Raw genomic sequence first — 19,500 nt, 5'->3', positions numbered from 1 at the left:
GGTAATATTTCAAGCCTTTGCTTCCTATTTAAAGACTGGAGCCCAGCAAGCAAGAAGCACTACTGAGCACGGAGAGGAACCCTCCCCCAGTGACAACAGTCCCAGCAAAGCTCTCTTGCATGCCTGTCCCCCATGCCTCAACAACCCAAGGGTCTGGGACCAGCTTCTCTGTGGTGGAGACTCATTTGAAGCTGGAGCAAGGCTTTTCAACCAAAACAGAAGTGCAGTCCTTCTGTCACACCATCCTCTGAGTGACCCACAACCTGCAGTGACAGTCAAGATGTTGTCCCTGTGGCCACCGCCTACTGCCTGGATTCCTGGTCACGTTTTGGCTGCGGGCTTTGACTCTAGTCTTTGGGCCAGACAGTCCAATTCTGACCTCTCAGACAGAAGAATAAGGGTTTTTCTTTAATTCTAAGATTAAGTCTTTTAGGCCATGAAGCGGCCTTTTCTGGTCAGAGCTTGAATCTACTTCCATTATTACGGTTTTTTTTCTGTGTACTACTCCCACCCCTGGAATGGATCTTCTTGGGTTTCTGTGGTCTTTGCACAAAATACATGGCATGGAGAGAAAGGATGTATTTTTGCTGACTCTGGGAAAATGGCAAACAACCAAATGCATCAGTCAGGAACAGTGAGTAATAGCTTTAAATGCAAACAACTGTTAGCAGCACATTTTAGTGCATTAATAATTTACACTCCACGGAAAGTTTAATTTATGCAAAGTGAGAGTTTTGTGGCTTAGTTACAAAAGGCACACATGATCCTGGGGATAACAGATCTCTAGTGAGCCTATGACTCCTCCTGGGGAGCCATACCCTGACTGCCAAGTTTCTTGGTTTCATCACAGGTCTTGCTGCACAGTTTGTACAGTGTCTTTCTCAGCACGCCAAAGGCTGGGACAGGGGTGCAGTACAAGAGCATTTCCTCGTCCATATAAAGAAAAAAAGGTATTCTGAGGCCTACTTATGCTAAAGAAATATCTGAAACTGCAAAGTGTGCACACCAAAACATTCAGAAAGTTTGCCAGCAAAGGGGAAAAAAATACAATTATCTTCCAAGCCTCATGACCCTGGAAGGCTTGCTGGATTATTACCGATGCACTGTCACTTCCATCCTCCAGGTTGCAGCTGCTGCACCTCAAGCTGCCTCAGACCCTGCCCTGCCCCAAAGACTGCAGCAGCCAGTGTCCACCAGAGGCCCAAAGACACTCCACCATCCAGAAGACACATGCTGTTGGGCCAGAAGGAGTTGGTTTCTCTGCAGGCAGCACACAGCCATTGAAAGGGAGATCGACAAAGCTGCCAAGCAGTCCTGGAGCCTGCAGCAAAGCCCGTCAAACAGAGACAGCTTTGCTTCGGCTTCCCCAAACCTGCTGTGTGCAGCATGCTTCAGTCCTCTGAGCCTACTGCCCCACTTAGTCCTCCCAGCCTGGGGAGCCACAGGACCACAGACCTGCATACCCAGGGGACCCAGAGCCCAGGAAGGTTGCTCTCTGTCTGAAGCCATCAGAAAGCAACATGCAGCCTCTTGCCATTTAATGTGGCTTTTTGTGTATTGAAGACTGCCAGACTGGCAAATCAAATGCCCCACAGGTTTGAGATGCCGAGTGTTTCCTCTGTGCTTGGGCAGAAGTATACAGCCTCTGGCTAAGTCTCTTTCGATGGTGGCTTTTCCCAGATTCTTACCTTACTCCAGGTTCAGGAGGGACAGCAAGTGAAAGGAAGCGGGAGGAGAAGGTGACTAATTTGTGTGTGTCTGTTGTTGGGATGGGACTGGAAATGCAAAATGGATTGGGCTTCATGGGCTTGGTGGTGCCCCAACTTCCCATAATATTTCAGGGCATACCCCTTGTTTTTAAAAAGACCAGTTACACAAGTGTTCTTCATTCTGCTTTAATTTGCAGCCTTTGCAATCTCCAGGTAAGTTTTTCCCTGCAGAATATATGTACATATATTAAACAAGACTGCTTTCAAGATACTTGATTGATCAGATGCAAAATAGCTGTCTCTATGCCCTATCTTTTACCAAGGCCAGAGAGTTAAGAGATCAGCAAATGGCTGTAGGTTTTTAATAATTAATTCATTAACCCCGAGTTTAGGAGACGCACTAAAAACAAGGTCTGCACATGAGGGTTCAATAACAATGGTTTAAAAACGCTTACAGGGGAATGTCAGCCAGCAGGACACAGCAGCGTATGTCCACCCCACCCCACACTACCTGGCCTTCCATCCCTCCTGCTGCTGGAGAAAGTGCTCCTGTGAAGGGTAATTCAGATGAGCGCTCTCTTTCCATTAATTACAGAGAGAGAGCCTGGCTTTATCCTCAGTCTGTTTCGAACAGTCTCCACAGAGCTGTGCAGTATGTGGCTCTACTGTGTTCGCTATATAAAACCTCCCCACCATTCACCTCATGCATACGCAGTAGTGACATGCTTTTCTACAGAAGCACACAGCCACCCTCGTGATATTTCATGTTAGGCTAACAACACACTACTGACAAAACAGACATCACGCGCTTTGCAAATGTGTGTTATCAGCGTCGAGATCTTTGGCTTTCTTTAATGCCCGCCACAAGCATTTGTCTTTGTTTCTCTGTAAAACACTGAATGAGGGAGGAAAGCTAGGATTTGACCTCTGAAGCCCACAATGCACTGTTGTGCACCCACAGCATAGGATCGAGCCTTGCCTTGCATTGAAATGAACACAGTCAAAGTCCTCCTTATATTTCTTTTCTCTAATCACTTTCCCAGTCATTGGCTTGCTGTTCATTTTCTGGGGTAAATACTCCATTGTTCCTCTAATGTATGCCTAGCACAGCAATATCATATGATCTGCCCCCACCTGTGTTAACACCCCCACCCAGCCAGGCCCTCCTAAAGGAAATGAAACAAGGCAAGTGTGTTGGCTGGTGTCAATGTTAAGGAGATTTTTGAAGAGCAAACAAATACGCAAAAATGAACCAATCTGGGAAAAACAGGTCGAGTGGCCAGAGCTTAGAGGAGGAAAGAAATTTTTGAATGCGAAGTCTGTGCACACCTGGGATCAAAGCGATGCGGCGGGAGAGCCCCCATCACTGGAGTGCCGCGGGAAGGCAAGGAGGAGGCAGAGCACGGTAGGTGAAGGATGGGCCTGACTGCACAGCGCTCTGGGGATGCAGCTGTCGAGGGCTTGTGGGTAACAGTCAGGGGATGGACCAACACCAGGGGTGGTGCAGGGGCACCTGCTGCAGACCAGCTCACCAAGAGGTGAAGCAACTCTTAGACAGTTGGAGGAAGCCTCATGATGGCAGGTCTAGATATTCCCGGGGGAATTTTCCCACCAGCAATAGCTTCTGGAAGGGCCCCTGGCCCTGGCCCAAAAAATCCACTGGGAGTAGAGCCCATTGGGCAGCATCCCCATGGGGGTGGAAGGGATGCTGCACCACAGGTAGGTTGCGCAGGGCAGGGGTGGTGATGGAGGACAGGGTCAGCCACAGCCCAGCAATCACCCAGCAGGTCCACAGGGACAAAGCAGGTCAAGATTGAGACAGAAGTCCAGAACGCTGGTCAGGGTCAGCACTGTGGCCAGGCGCGGGCATGGCACAGCACAGCCTGGACAGGGACTCGGGATCTCAAAAGCAGCTCTGGTGTGATAGGGGAGGCCCCAGGTGAGGCTTCTCCCAGTTCCTTCTCATGCTCACGTTAGCTGCTTCCCTGCAGCCTGATCCCAGGTATCACTGCACTGGGTCAGAGCTGGCCTCGAGCACAGGCAGCCAGACCCCAAGGAGGACAGGGAGGAGGCTGAGGCCTCTGACACAGCGGAAGTGAAGTGGAGAAACGTTAGCAAACGTTTGCAGTGAAAAAACAACTCCCTTGTGTTTTGTTTCCTTACATGACCAGATGCCACGGAGGACAGGAGGCAGAAGGGCACAGGTACGTCAGGGGTAGCTGGTGGAAGGCAAAGGCTGGAAGTAGAGAGGCCAGGGGAGTGTAGTAGGAAGGGTAAAAGTAATCCCTGCTCCCATTTGCCCATGCCCCAGTCCTGACTTTCCTCGTGGAGAGGGAGAAGGAGGACCATGTCCAAGGCTGACCTCCAGGGTCGCATCTTTCCCCAGGCTCTCCCAGCCCCACCGGGACTGCTGCAGATTCCCAGAGACACCTCCAAGCTGAATGCAGGCATCTTCTGAAGGGGCAGTCGGGTCTCAAGGTTTTGTATTTCATATGCAAATGCCACTGTGGGCTCAGAGGCCACTAATATCTATGACTCCCAAGGGAGATGATGGATATATGTTCAGGGGAATAAATGCAAGGCCAGTAGGAACTGTCTTTTTGTCTTATATCCTGCAACAGGGGAAATCGGGACAGCTTGTTACCACTATGCAAGAGGTTGGGAAGTATGCACTCATTCATCCCCAATCAGCTCTTGTTGTTGGAAATATGGAGTTTTTCTCAACTGTTTTGCTAGTGCCTTTCTAAGGCAAAAAGAAACTGAAAAAGAAAGGGCTGTGCCATCCAGGATATACATAAGCCTGCCAAACAAGTTGGATTCCTCTGTTGGCTAGAACTAGAAACCTGTACATGGCAGGAAGGCTAGCAAATCAGCTAAAAAAAAAGAAAAAAAGAGAGAGACTGGTCATCTCCTTCTGCTTATTTCTTTTCAGAGCAGTAGGGGGAGAAAAGAGATTGACTTAAAATTCCTGGTCACTCTTTCTTACACTTGATTAGCCTGCACAAATCCTTGCCATAAGTCTCCCAGGGCAATGTTCACTAGGACTTCCCTCTACCCAGCACAGGAAAAAAGGCTCTAGATGGTGATTAAAGACCAAGAGGCCAAATTTAGGTTGCTTTGAACTAGCCTGTGGGAGCCAAGAGCTTAATGCTTATCCTCTAGAAAGGATGCATTGTGAGAGGATCTTGTGAGGCTGAGTGACAATTATCTTACACCACAGCACACCTTCAGCCAGCTGCTCTGGGGACTCATCTTTCTACTGTGTGTATAGCAGTGGATGAAGATGTTACCTCTTCTGAAACACCTGCTGCTGACCACTTGAAATTTCAGAATGTGGGTTGTAAACCAGTTACGTCAGTCTTCCTTTCCCTTCCACTCCACCAAAGTAAAATGAGGGATATAATGCACCATAAACTGAGATAAATATGCCTCATATCTTTGGATAATATCCATCTACCAGATTGCTCAGGAAGCTCACGATCTGACAGATTCCACCATGGAAACAAAGGAAAAAAATCTTCAGTTGGCAAAGGAGACAGCAGAACATCACCAAAAAAAAAAAGTTAGTCCCTCGTGCTGCAGATATTCTGTGCCATCCTGGGAGGCGAAACAGAGATTCATGGCAACGGGTGGGGATTCAGCAGTTCCCTTTGCAAATGTTGTGGGGTTTATGTCCAGCTCTCAGTCCTGATTTAGGAAAGCCTCTAAGTCTGGTGTTAATGCCACTTCCCTGAAGGGCTTCATTTCTGGAGCTTAGTTATCATTTGCACTGTAGACCACTGGGGAAAGAGTTTAAGACATGTCCAACAGATGCTGTGTGCCACACCAGCAAAACACTAGTGGTGAGAAATTTCAGTGGGACTGTTTTGCTCCATCAAAACTAAGTACGTGCTCATAGAAACAATGACCAATACTACATGGTTTGTGGCCACAAAACTGCTCTTTCCCTTGCTAGATTTAAAAGTAATAAAAAATTCACCAGCTATTTGGTGAGGAAATTTCTGGTGAGGAAACTTTTCCAAGGTAAGTAAATTTTGCAGCTGAATTCTTGGTGTAAATGCTATTCACATCCTTCCCCATGGCTACCCATTCATAAAACAGCCTGCTGCAAGGAACAATTGCATGGAAATTATCAGACAGGTGAAAATCTGCCTTTCCAGCAATGTGAAGAACTCCATATTAGTAGTTACATTTGCCTGTGTCATCATACATGGGCGTGCGTATGAATGACTGTCCCTCATGTGAATGGCTCCACCCAGATAATGCCATTTTGCAGATTCTGTGGAAGTTGACTCCTCCATAGACTGAGATTGGAAGAACTTGTGATGAAAACTGCAACAGCCTGCATACCAGGCAAAGGTGTGTCCTTTGGCAAGCGATGACCAAGATGACCAAGTTTTTTTCTTTGTCAGATAAAGTAATTTGGGGTTTTCTGTGTTAAAACAGGGAGGCTGCTTGCCTACCTCTCCTTGTGCCTATTGAAGACTTTTCAGCACCAATGGACTCTCAGTTTTATCCCTGCCCTTTCAAGCACATAATTCCATGTTTATACATGATACAAATACTAGTCCATCATCAGAAAGGCAAGAAGGTAAGTCAGATTGAGGCCAGCCCTATTTCTGGGGAGTGGAGATATTCCTGTGCTCTGCTTATTTTTAGCAGAAGATGGTGGGTAAATCTGAGCCAGCACGTTTTTCATTCAATCTGTCCCTGGACACTAACAGATGGTGCTTCCTTGTGCCAAGCACTAATGCACTTTACATTGGCACTCAGTGTCAGGACACAAAGCCCGCCAAGTCCCTGCTAAATCTGCTGATGCCAGGAAAATTGATAATAAACAGCTAGCCAGGGACACAGTCCCAAGTTTTTCCTCTACCTCCAAAGCAGCACAGAAGCTGCACCAGTGCAATGGTGTCAGCTGCTCTCCAGCTTGTGGCTATCAATGCAGCAAAGGAGAGTCCTGGACTGGGGAAAAAGGGGTCCTGAGGCCATGAACACATGTATGTATCTAAAGATGGCGGGAGATCCATCTGCTTCATGGGAATTAGCCGTATGCTTAAAAATGGGCTTTGAGAACCTTGACAACTTGTGCCTTAATGCTTACACATCTGAACTAATAACAATTAATATAAATATAAATCGTTCTAAATATAAATATATATATATGTATACATATCACCTGACAGGGTGATTCTATTGTTTAGCACTCCTTAGTACCTCTTGAGCACTGAACATACTAAATTCAGTTTAAGAGGTCTACCTCCTATGGCTACCAATCGTACGTACGGTAAGGTCGCCTACAAAAGAAAATTCCACAAGCTCCTCTGAGGAGCTCACTCTGTTTTACACGTCATTGTGTTTATTCTTTGAAGACAAGCATCCAAAATTCTTGAGCTGTAAAATTCCTGTTCCTTTCCACCAGGTGCCTCAGCGCCCAGGCTTCTTTCTTGGATTGCTCGAAGCTTGGTATCCACATCTCTTGGAGAGAAGTCCAGCCAGGGTTTGAAGACGAGAACCAGAATGCCTCTGGTTTGGGGCAGCTCAGATGGTTAACCTGAGCCTTCCACCTCTGGGGCAGCCATCCCTGGCAATGGACAGAAATAAAATGGGTTATTCAGGGACCCTGGCAGACAGAGAATAAAGGTGCTATGCCATTAGTAAACTATCAAAGCATGTCAGTGACATTTTCCTTCCCACTACAGGCTCTAGCCGTGTCCCTGTCAATGTCAGAAGGGAAGCTCTCCCCATACAGCAAACTGGTCTTCATAATCTTTTTGACTAGAGAGCCACAAAAGCATGGTTAAGGAATATCTGTATCTAACCTATTCTATACCTTTCCATGGTTGTATTCCTAACTCAAAGAGACAACATCTGTTCACATTTGCACCAGATTCAAACAGGAAAGCCTGGTTAAATGTAATGCTTACCAGTTTGCATTCCCCATCACTTCAGCTCACCTTAGTAACTTCAAATGCTTTCTTCATCTCCCTTCTACTGGCTGACCACATAGTGTACTGCTCAGACTGTGATCAGCTAAAATATGGCCTAATGGATATGAGACAGCTGTAGGATACTAGAGCCATTGACCAGTTCCATTACTGGACACAAAAAGCTTTTTTTTGATTCATGCTGATAACTGAGCTTGTGGAGAGTTTAAAAAATGGCTACTGACTCTTGGTATGTAAACCTGGAAACCTTAAAGGAATGTGGCAATTAAAATGAGTATCCAACAACTCAGAAATATATGTGGTGGGAGTTCTTAGCTTCAGTCTAATTCCAGGTAAAGCTCTGTTTATACCAGCCAAATCCACCACAGCTAGTAGCCTCAGGAGACTCAACAGCTCATGGTGCCTTTGAAATGGCCTTCTGGGGTCATGGCTGGCACCCTTGCAAGACTGCTGGGCCCTCAGTGCTGGACTTCCTGATAAGACAGCCATTTCTAGCTGGTCTCTATCAGCATCATTTCAAGAGGATTAGATCGGGAGGAAAAGGTCTGATTCCTCTCACAAACGCACAACCTGGCTTAAACATCGATGTTTCATTATTTAGTCACCAAACGTGGCCACAGACAATGGCATGTTGTTACTACAGGTTTGAATGTACCCGCATATACCCAGACCCCGTCACAGAGTATTTAAGTCTGGAAGGGCCTCCAGAGATCATCTAGTCCACTTCCCTCTTCCAAACAGGTCTAATCATATCTAATTTCCTAGGGCAGCATTGAGTTGAGTCTTAAAACACCTCCAAGGACCGAGATCCCACAACCTCTCTGGGCAACCTATTTCCAAATGTTCCAGGTCATCTAGAGCAAGTCAGCAAGTTAGGCTACTTTCAGTAGCCTGTTAAAAACCTCCTCCCTGAACAATTCAAGCGTTCTGCTGAAATGACCACCAGCTCAACGGTCAATGTGTATGACCTCAAGCACTGCAGCAGTATGAGGAACACATGCTCTGGCTGTGCACCCACACCTTCTGCCAACACCTTTTGACATGAGGATACACAACCCAATGGCATTGCAATACCAGTGGTTGTAGGCTGGCCAGAAATCTGGTAACCAAACTTCCTGGGATAAATATGAGCCTACTGCCATTTTAAAGCCTCTCTGAGACACAAGGACAAAGTCACATGTACCTTTTCTTTCCTTCTGATGTTTTCCCACACTCTGTTACACACCATGCACTCAAAGGTGTCAATGTAATTGTCCTGGGTGATATCTTGCACTCCCCACTTGCGTTCCTTCATCGCTGTAAGCAGCCTTGGGTTGGAAATGTCCCCTTTCAGTTTCCATTGTAGGTAGGACTCATATTCTTGATCGTTTGTATCCAGTGTTTTGATATAGTGAGCTAGGTCCCGAGGGTGTGAAAAACCGGATACCAGGATTGCACTCTTGTTACTAGGAAGCCAGTCTACAATGCTGGGAGACCCAAAGTACACTGGTACCACTCCCAACTTCAGTGGCCGCCAGAGTTTTTCAGTGATGTAATCTTCACAGATAGCATTTTCAAAAGCAAGAATGAACTTGTACTGTGCCAGTATTTTATAGAAGTTCCCATCATCCATGGCATTGGGGTTTCTGAGATGCTGAGGAAGGTCTCTGTTATGCAGACATTCCCCATAAGAGTCTACTTCAATGTGGCACATCAGCTCACGCACATAGCTGTCCCGATCAGAAGGAGGGTTGCAGTCAGACTGCACATATACAAGTGGTGCAAGCCTCTTCCTCAGGCTGTTCTTCATCTGCAGTGGGATCATATACCTTAACGACTTCAGGACCTCTACACCCTCAAGGTACTGAGTGGTCAGTGGTAGGTGAGAATGGCGGCTAAAGGTTGCAGTGTGGTTGAATAAGGTGATGGTCGGTTCGTGGAAGAGTTTGTAGTTGTTTTTTGGTGACTCTTCATGGAAAAGGGCCCAATCATGATATTCTTTACGAGGGAGGGGTAGGCTGTCTATACTGAAGTCAGTACCTAGACAAAAGCAAACAGTGTTTAGTCTGCCCCTATCTATCATGCAACGCTAACTACAATGACACAGAAGTCTAGTTTTCATTTAATATCAGCCCTACAACCATCACACTTATGACATTATAAGGCAGTATTGCAAAGAGAGCAATTCATGCAAAGACACAGGAGTGTTATGACAGATAAAACTGAATATGGTAGCAGAAGAATCTAGAGAATGGGGGTCAGTAGTTAATATTAGAAATGGTTTCCTTTCAGGTCATATTAGTTTAAAGGCCTCTCATTTCAAAGGCTCACTAGGAATTTTACATTTTAATGCACTGAAATGAGACTAATAAGATACTTAATAATCCCCTGGTTCTGTAAATAGGGGAACAGATGGTATTGCCTCTATCTATGATGTGAGGGAAATGACTACTGAGGCTCAATTTGGTTCTAGCAGCAAAACAACAAAAAGGATGCTAAAATATTGGACAGGGTTAAGGAGAAAAATTACAAGAATGACTTCAAGTCTTGGAAAGACATTGCACTATAGAGACTTTGGAAGCCGATCTATTTAGTTTATCAAAGAGAAAATTAAGAGGTGATGTATCACAGCTGCCTACCAGATACATAAAGAAGTAGCTTCTGGCAGAAGATGGCTCCTCAAACTAATGCCAATAGTAGAAGAACCAGGTCTAAACTCTAAAGACAGACCACTGCAGCTGCTTGTGCCTCCCTGTGAGGACAAGGAGCCTCCAGAACAACTTCGGAAAGCTGTGGTGGAAGCTTTAGGACAAACCTAGAAGCCTTTTCTCAAAGGCTAGTCTGTGCAAAACTGAATTCAAAATACCAGCTCGTGAGTCTGACCCTTGCTCTCCCTTCAGTACTGCTGTACTACACTCATACGACTAGCCTTATTGAAGATTAAATGCAAAGCTGATGAATCTCTGTCAAAATACTTCCTCGCTGTCTTATAACTGTATCTGTTTTTTACTTAAGTACAAGCACTGAACATACAAAACTTTTAACTGGTATTGTCAAGCAAGGGAGGTTCATACCCTGAAACAAACAGTGAACAGCTGGTTTAGAAAACACCACAAATCCCTTCTCTTTGGACAAGCTATTCTACCATCCCAGTCACACTCGTAACTTTTCACTCTCTGTTCTACCCTTGACCTCAAACCACTAATGGGAAAAAAGAGGGAGCTAGCAAAAGACTAACACAGACCTTTGATCTAAAAACTAATATATAAAGAAGGAAAAAAAATGCCCAGTGGTCTTTGTTGCTGCAGGAGCCTGCCATGATGACTCCAAGGATGATCTTATAAAACCAACATAAGACTTCACTACCACAGCGAAGACTGATGTTAGCTGCCAGTAACATAAAAACCTCCTATAGAGCAAGATCCTTCAAGAGCATCAGATGGGTTTTTTTAAGGCCACTAAGTATCTGACCTTCTGTTTTCCACTGAAGGGTGGTCCCAAAGCCTCAACACCACAAGGATGAAGGGCTGTGCCACTCACTAAAAAATACTATTTGCTGCCTCTGGTTTTGCTGTGTTATAGTGATACAAAAATGTGAGGAAAACTGAAAGTGAATCAAATTCTCACAGGGAAGCTTAAAAGGCCTATCTGGTTTTGAAAACACTTTGTTCTAAGAGATGCCCAGAAGAGAGGCAGCAGTGCATACAGACAATAATGAAATGCTGTGGATTGAAACCACAGCACTTCAGCTCTGTCTTTCACAGGGGTGCTCCCTCCTTAAGGCAGTATTGCAGGGAAGAGGGAAGGAAAATGCAGGAAAGAATGAGACAAGGAAAGGTATGAGAGAGAGACAAAAATGCAACATGTAAAACTTACTAAACAAGGAGAGAATTAGGCAAAGAGAAACTTTAAAAAAATGCACTATAGATCAGAGCACATCAGAATGACTGATTCTAATGTAACACTTAATCAATCTCAGTCTAGCAAGAAGACAAAAAGCTTTTAAGGATTAAAGGGAAGATAACATCAGCATGTTCCTTACCCCATGAGATGAAGGAAATAAAGGCGCTTATGAAGGGATAAAGAAAGTACAACAAGACTACAATTATGAGCAATTTCAACTTCCAAACTATTAATTAGGAAATCTTAGATATGAGATTTGCAGAATCTCAAAATGCAGAAGAGAAAGACAAACGCTGTCAGGAGAAGTTCTGCATCTTAGTAGACATCTTTCATTCAAGATTCATACTCCAAGGACTCAACGCTGCAGCGCAGAAAAGCTGGACATCCTCCTCCCTTAGGAACAACACCCCTGAGGCTCTGACAGCATGGCACTAGATCCAGCTCATGCTGACTCAGTTGCATTGGTAGCTCATGCTACACGCAAAACTCTGTGAAGTATGTGACACTGAAAAGGTGGAGCTGGGAATCCCTCCCAAAAGAAGAGACAAAATCCAGCAAGTGAATGCCACATCTCACTTCCAAACAGGAGATGGTGGCACTTGACAAAGTTATCACCTACACCTAGGGGCTTCCCAGGCCAGGCCAGTAAGTCAGGACAAGCTGCAGAAAAGAAGGTGTTCCTAGCAAAGCAGTTCTGCTGGTAGACATCTATATTTTTGCATAATATTTTTCCTAAGCTTTGGATCATTCTTCTCTTGACTAGCTCACTGACCAAATATTAGGCGAAAATTAATGCAGTTTCTTTGGAAGGTGAAACGGTGCCCTGATCCAAGCTTAGCATGGAAATGCAGGTGTTCAGGTTTTCACTCAGCAGGCTGTTCAGAGGGAAATTCTGGAACACCAAAATCTGCTATTTTGCAGGCCCACAGCTCAGTGCATCAAGGTCAGAGAGAGAGAGAGAGACAGAGAGTAGCTTTTCTGTATCGATGCAGCATTTTTTTTTTGCCTTCAATACCATCTATGACCTTTGTCTCTGCAGGTTTTAGCATTGTGAGACCATTTATTGTGGTTTAAAAAGAAGTAACATTTTTGCGTATTTTGACACTTGTCTTTATACAATTCATAGCCAGCATCACTAGAAAAAGAAAAAAACTACAGGGAGAGTCTTTTGCCCAGTGTAAATAGTCCTTTAAAAATAAGTAAGTAAACCATGTTCACAAGACTGCTAAAAATGAACCGTAACAGTCTTCTAATGCTGAAATAGACAACCAGAATTACTACCAGAGACCAAAACCACTAGACTTTACAGCTTTCATGTGATGCAAATGCAGCTTTCCCTGTCTTTAACTGGGTCAGCTTCTCATTCCTTCGCTGTTATTCCTTCGCTTTCATGCTTGACCACTGTATTATCAACTGACAAAGCTGACCTACTTGGAGCTCTGAAAAGATTAGTGATGAGAAGTTTTGGTTCACTGTTAACAACCAAGCTAAAGCCCCTTCTTTCTTATACTTCCAATTCACCTGTATCCTGACGGAGTGAATGAGATTCAGGACTCTGTTTTATTTTGTTTTGTTTCCAGACAAAGGAGCTGAACCTACCAGTCACAGAAAAGTATTTGGCTTTATTTTTCCACCTAAAATTCACTTTTTCTCTGAAAAGCAACTGTGTGGGGAAAAAGAAAAAAATTAACAAAATAAGGTCTACTTTTAAAAGATGCATCTTTTGTGTTTTGTAGACTTACCTTACAGTACACGTAGTGGGAAGTTTCTGAGGCAGCAGAGCCAGAGCAGCTCAGAAGGTTGTACTAGCTGCTATTCCCTGTGCAGAATCAATAGGTTTCTTTCACTACTTCCCATTTACAGTCTGCTAGCAATCTCTTGGCACATGAGGCAGAGGGGTTGCACAGTTACCAGCGAGGCCATTATTTTAAGACAAAAGACTTGCACAAGTGCAACAAAGGCCTTGCAGAACCTCTGCTAGGGGTGACAAGCCAAGAGACTGGCAAAAGCTGGCTTGATCTCAGACTGTCTTTTCATGACTTGGCAACTATGGGAAATTATCTTTTCTCCCATAAACAGGGAGCACATGTGATTGGAAAGCAGCATGAGACAAGGCAACAGTCATGCCACAGACGTGCATGGTCCCTTTTCAGAGTACTTTTACAGAAAGTGCATCTCTGGATGTCTACTGATGGTATTCAGCACCAGGCAAAGTTTAGCACAATGAGCTGCATAAGTTTCCTGCTCTCAGTGATTGCCACCTAGAATATTTAATCTCTAAAGGAAAATAACTGGGCAGGAGGGGAAGTTACTCCTTTAAAAAGAAACAGATCCTTACCATAGAACAGAAATGCTCTCGTCATCTGATTGTGCTGGTAGGTCTTGTTGACAGTAAAGAAGCAAACACCCTCTCCGCACTGACCCAGTCTCCCTGTATCTCCAGTCAGGGGAGACCACCAGAGCAGAATGGGATAGTGATTTACATCAGACTCTGTCTCGAAGCTGCTGTGAAGTTCCTGCTTCTTAAACTGAAAAGCGTGTCTCTCCACAGGCTTTAATGGGCCACTGTGTAAACTGGAGATTACTGCCACCTTATTCTCTGAATTGCCCAGTTCAGTGATAACCTTCAGGGAAATAAACATACATATCACAGTGCATCACTGTCATTAGCCAGGACATCTGCTTGACAAATCAAGAGTTTAAGCATCAAGCACTAACTAAGCCTGCACGTGAAGTTTCTGGCAATCAAAGTGGATGCATTTCACTGACTGCAGTCACCATCCAGGTGATCTTATGTCAAAAAAGCAAAAGCTTTAATTTGAATTTGTAAGGAGGAGGCAGGAAATACATTTCTGTACTGAGATATGGCCACATCATGTACGATTTAACAACACAACTTCTGCTTTCTCCCTGGAAAAAGCACAAAACAGAGAACAGCCCTTCAGTAGCCAGGTTTCTTCTGGAAATTAGCTGTAAAAAAACCCATGAAGTTTTCATGTCTTTGTGTGGCCATCTGTACTCACCCCTATTAATTTTTAAACCACGGACTGAATAAAGCAGGTGCAGGCAGGTCTTAAAAACAATGTAACTACAACTTCATGGCTAGGTAGAGGAGAAAAATCCCATCTGTATGCAAAGAAGTGAAAGACCTACCAGTATGAACCGTCATTTACAGATCTGAAACCCTACGAGGAACCTTAAAAACTCTCCACCCATAGGAGAAGCCTCTAACACTGCTCACCATCAGCCATGAAACAGAAGTCCCCAGAAAATCTGGGGGATTTCTGGTGCCCATGAAGCCACCTCTCTTTTCTACCTGCCATAAGAGTGTCCTGGGTCAGAGAAGCCTGTTGAGCGAAGTGACAGAAATGGTGCCAGCAGGTATTGCCACAGGATACATAGCTCCTGCTCTTAGCCTTAGTGGGGCAAAGACCTTCCTCCTACTGTGCAAACAGCTTTTTGCGCATGCACCTTCACAGGCAGTGCATAATGCCACCCCAGGAACAGCTGCAAGAATGATGGGGGAACTCAAACCCACCAGACAGCTTTGGCCACAGCACTTTCGCTTGCCGAATGGCTCTGAAGGAGGATATTGGAAAGCAGGAGAGTGTTGTTTATATTAAGTTGCTTTAAAACATTTATCTTCCCCAATAGCTTTACTGGATGCATTCATTTTGCTGTTTGCTGTGTCATTTGCTCTCACTGTGTAGCAAAATACACTGATTGTAGCTAGACTAAATAGGCTCTGTGCAACACAGAATACTGGGACAGCACATACAGGAGGCTGTGCAAAGTGCAGCTGTACAGAAAAATACAGAAAACACTCCCACACTGGTGAGTGCACAAGATATTAGATGGGGAAAAGATTCATATCTTTTTATATTGTCTATATTTGTCATACTGTCATTACAGACACTACTGTCTAATAGTTTGACAAGATATAACTGCAGCAATATAATTGAAATAAGTCTATAACTACCTCATGTCCAGGTTTCTCCAGGAACATGCTCGTTCTTTACTTCCAAATTTTGCCCTGGCAGAATTTAAGGAGTCTCTATATTTGCACAGAATTTCTAGTAACTCTCTCTCAACTCCTGGGGGTTGATACACCCCAACTATATCAACAGCTTGTGTGCTACAGCAGTCCCAGCACCAGGGCACCACGTGCCACTGTCCAGTGAACACTCCCAGATAAAAATCCCAGCTGGGCACAGGGAAGCTCTAACAAGCTCCAAACCTACTTAGCTGTGGAGGTGCAGTGGAGTCACAAACCCTCCCAATAAAGGTCCTCAAGACTTGCTAGCATTGCTGCTGTGCTAGGGCAGCCATATCACCTCTGGATGCCTTGTTCAGGGAAACAGAACTGAAAGTGACCATTGAGTGTCAACGACTGCCCCCAAGAAACGGCTCCAATCTGGAGCCGGCAGCCGGCCTGGGACAGCTTCAGAGGTCCTCCCGCTGGCTCCACTGGGAGTTACCTGAGGTACTGCTCTGAACCAGAGCCTCAGTTCAGAGCACAGCCCAAGCAGAAAGACATCTCTGGGGCAGATCCTGGCGCTCTCATGGCTGAAGTCTCCTACAGTCCCATGACTGCCAGCCAAGGCTGATTCAATTTGTCTAAAAGTTGTTCTCTTCTAACAAAAATCTAGGGTGACTGCACCAGCCACAAATTAATATGCCTCCACATTGACTTTTCTCTCATGCATTTTTTTACTGACCAGCTACTGGACTTTCCAACGCTAAGAATGGCCTTTGAGACAGGACTGATGGACAGATTTCCATCACCACTTACTGATGTGCTCAGATTTCCCTGGTTTGTCTGCCACATTAGTATGAAATGGGTCCAGCCTTGCCTCCCTGCCTAATGAGTGCAAACACATGAACAGAGGCGGTAATACTGGATGGAGACAATGCAACACGGCATGGTATGGTATACCACTCCTGAGAAACTCTTCCAGGAGCCAAGGAGCTATGCAAGAAAGGTGTTCTCTGTGTGATGTCACTTCTGGAGTCAGCTCTTACCACCAGGCCAATGCTGCAGACAGAGTTTCCTTAAACACTCCTCTTAAAGCACAGACTTAGACGGAAAACATCTGTCACCTTCAGTGCTCTCTCTCATCTGCCAGAATTGTGTCACACTTTGAGAGCGATCTCATGCATACCCCCCGCCCTTGCCCCTGTACCTGGAGTGTTACCACAAGGAAAAATGCAGCTGCAAAGCAGAAGCAAGATGCCCACAGTTTCTTCCTCCTCATCCTAATCATGCTGCACTGCCAGGCCTGCCAGAGCAGTCAGAGCTGGGCATCAGGAAGGCCAGCTTGTCTAAAGTCTTCAGCCTTTGCTGCAGGGCTTTCCCACTCCATCCTTACTCCTCTTCATAGTGACTGCTGCTGAAAAAGGGTACAGCATCAATAAAGACCACTCCTCAAACTCAGTGGTTAGCTTGCTGTCTACCCATAGCTTTCTGTAGGTGCCAGAGCCACATTTTAAGTCAGGTATCCAGAAAGCAGCCTGCACAAAACAGCACTCTCATGCAGAGCCCCAGGCATCTACTCTCCCTCTGGTGATCCTGGACTTGGGCATCCTCTCTAAGCAGGGTCACACATCTTCTTGTCCTTCCAGTCAGCGTAGAGAGACACTGATGAGCCTGGCTCAGTCCTGTGTGGGAAGGGCAGCTGCTTTCCTGAGTTTCAGATAGCAAACTGTGCTGCTTTGCAGCAGACTCAGAAACAGGTGAGCGATGAAAGACTTTCCTTCCCTGGGCAAGCCCTGAAAATGCTCCTGGAGGAGGCACACAACTATCTGGCCTTGGGACTTACTCCACTGTAGTCTTCTGGGACTTTTGTTCACCAGCATATCTAACCCCATGCATAGAGAAAGTAACCATACAGCACACGGACAAACTCTCTCCACACCTAAAAACATTTAAATTTAACAAGTTCCCCTTCCCCTGCAATCTACATCTGTGCTGGTCTCCCTCTCCTCAAATAACTCTTCCCCTTCTCCGACACTTTTTTTAGCTTTCACAGAGCCCTACTGTTTTCCTGCATGCTGGATGTTACTGTGTGAAAATCCCAACTCCTGACAACAGGAGTAGGTGCAAATTCCAGCTTCGTCTTAAAAAAAAAAAAAATAAAAGAGGATGGAGAAAGATAAGACTATCTCTCAATGCAGAGGAGTAAAGTTTGAAAATGCGGGTATTCTGAAAGCTCAGAAAGCAGAAACACCCACAAAAAAATGTTTAATAAATTGCTATTTTAAAACTCATCTCTTTCAGACATGTGCCTCCTGTAATTTAGCCTGGTTTTCTATGAAAAGAAGGTGTATGTGATTGCATTGTCTCCATGTGCATGCACCTGCCACCTTTCCCCCCATCCTAATGCCAGTCACAAAGTTCCAAAAGCCTGACAAAGACAGATATGTCCCAAAACTACTGCCTGCCGTAGTACTACCTCTGTGGCGCTGGCAGCTAGAGACAAAAAAATTATTCTGTTTCTGCTTCCACTGCAACATGAGTTCATCCCTTCCCATCAACCATCAGAAAAGCTTCTTCAGTAAAACCTCACACAAAACCATGCTGTGTGAGTTCTGCTCTGCATGGGACAGCTGCTTTTGAAGGTTTTGTGTGGGCACAAAAGTGCATGGCTGCCAGTTGAGTGCTTCTCAAATCAGGCAGGATCTTTTATAAAGCCTCTGCATCTTCTGTGCTTCCTGCATTACAGCCAAAATGGGGCACCAGGAAGGGAAGGGGCTGAACTCTGCCCACAACTGTGTTGGTGAAAATCTACTCAAGACACACCCTGGAGCAGAATAGTGTCTCTAATACCACGTCTTTCTTACCCTGTGCATGGCAAAAAGTAAGACTGATGACCCACTGAATGTCCCCCTACCCTGGTAAAAGAGTAGTAATCCTCCCATTTTTAGGTATTCTTCTAGAGGGGGAACTGCCCACACCATGGGTGTGCTGTACCAATCGCCCCGGGGTATTGCACCGGGTCATGGCTTCATTCTTGCATTTGCAGCACCCAACACTCGATACTTTTACCCAGCGTGTGGTGCGGTCTGCACTTGGAGTGGCCACACAAGGCTCTGTCCTGTCCCAACTCCGCTGGCAAAGATGACCTTGCAGCGCCTTCCCACCTCGGTCAGGCCGAGTGGAGGCCCCGAGGACTTGAGGGAAGAAGGATAAATCACCACCCCCGGCTGTCCGGCGGGAGCAGCAGCTCCCTGCAAACCCTTCCAAACTTCCTACCAGCTCCCTGTTCGCCTCTCTTTCCAGCCCTGCCTCGCTGCGTTTCTCCGGGCTCAGCATCCCAGACGGGGCTGTGCCTGCCCCCCCAACACCGCCCCTTCCTCCCCGAGGCTCAGTCCGTCCCGCAGCCCCGGCGGGGCTGCAGCTCCGGCCCTGCTCCCCGCCCGTGTGTCGGGCATCCTCCGGCCGGGCGCCCGCCGCTGTACTCACCCCGAGAAAGTCGCTCCCGCCTCACCGCCGCCGTCTCTCTCTGGTTGGGTTGGAGGGGTTTTGGGGTGTTTTGGTTGGGTTTTTTTTTTTTTACTTTCAGTTTGTGCACCTACTTGGTGCGCGGAGGGAAGCGGGGGGCGGGTGCTGGGCGAGCGCTGCGCGGGGCCCCGCGGCGGGGCGGCGCGGATCCCCGCCTCTCTCCGCCCACCGCGCTGCCAGCCGCCGGGGCGGGGGGGGGGGGGGGGATATCGGCTCTTTTTGGGGTCCCCGAGGCCCCGAAGAGGAAACACAGAGGGCTAATCGGCCTGAGTGCGCCGTCGCTTCCACCCCGCCCGACTGCTCTTCCCGCAAGCCCCTCACTACAAGACCTCACACCTCCCAAAAAATAAATATATCCCTGTCACTGACTTCTATAGCTGTTAGCGTAATTGCGCTTTTTGCGGTTTTATTTTTTTACAACAGTGCCGTTATTTTAGCTGGTGCTGTCTTGACGAGGACT

At 46.1% G+C, this 19,500-nt stretch overlaps 1 protein-coding gene across 1 annotated transcript; it reads right to left on the bottom strand.

Moving 5' to 3' along the window:
• Positions 1-7,048: 7,048 nt before the first annotated feature.
• FUT10 (fucosyltransferase 10) lies at positions 7,049-19,060 on the bottom strand. The gene is made up of 5 exons (XM_050913246.1): positions 19,002-19,060; positions 16,723-16,926; positions 13,878-14,163; positions 8,841-9,676; positions 7,049-7,293 (listed from the first exon to the last, which is right to left on the bottom strand). The coding sequence occupies exons 2-5, from the start codon at positions 16,801-16,803 to the stop codon at positions 7,069-7,071; spliced, it is 1,428 nt and encodes a 475-aa protein (XP_050769203.1). The 5' UTR covers positions 16,804-16,926; positions 19,002-19,060; the 3' UTR covers positions 7,049-7,068.
• Positions 19,061-19,500: the final 440 nt, after the last annotated feature.

Source organism: Gymnogyps californianus, chromosome Z, assembly GCF_018139145.2.
Source record: "Gymnogyps californianus isolate 813 chromosome Z, ASM1813914v2, whole genome shotgun sequence".
Taxonomy (NCBI): domain Eukaryota; kingdom Metazoa; phylum Chordata; class Aves; order Accipitriformes; family Cathartidae; genus Gymnogyps; species Gymnogyps californianus.
This window is presented reverse-complemented; position numbering and strand designations above follow the sequence as displayed.

Excerpts from the sequence above, each read along its gene's own strand:
- FUT10 (XM_050913246.1), bottom strand. The coding sequence starts at position 16,803 with ATGATTAGGATGAGGAGGAAGAAACTGTGGGCATCTTGCTTCTGCTTT. Across the intron at positions 14,164-16,722 it reads TCCTTGTGGTAACACTCCAG|GTTATCACTGAACTGGGCAA; the intron begins GTACAGGGGCAA and ends ATTTCCCTGAAG. Across the intron at positions 9,677-13,877 it reads GAGAGCATTTCTGTTCTATG|GTACTGACTTCAGTATAGAC; the intron begins GTAAGGATCTGT and ends GCTTTTGTCTAG.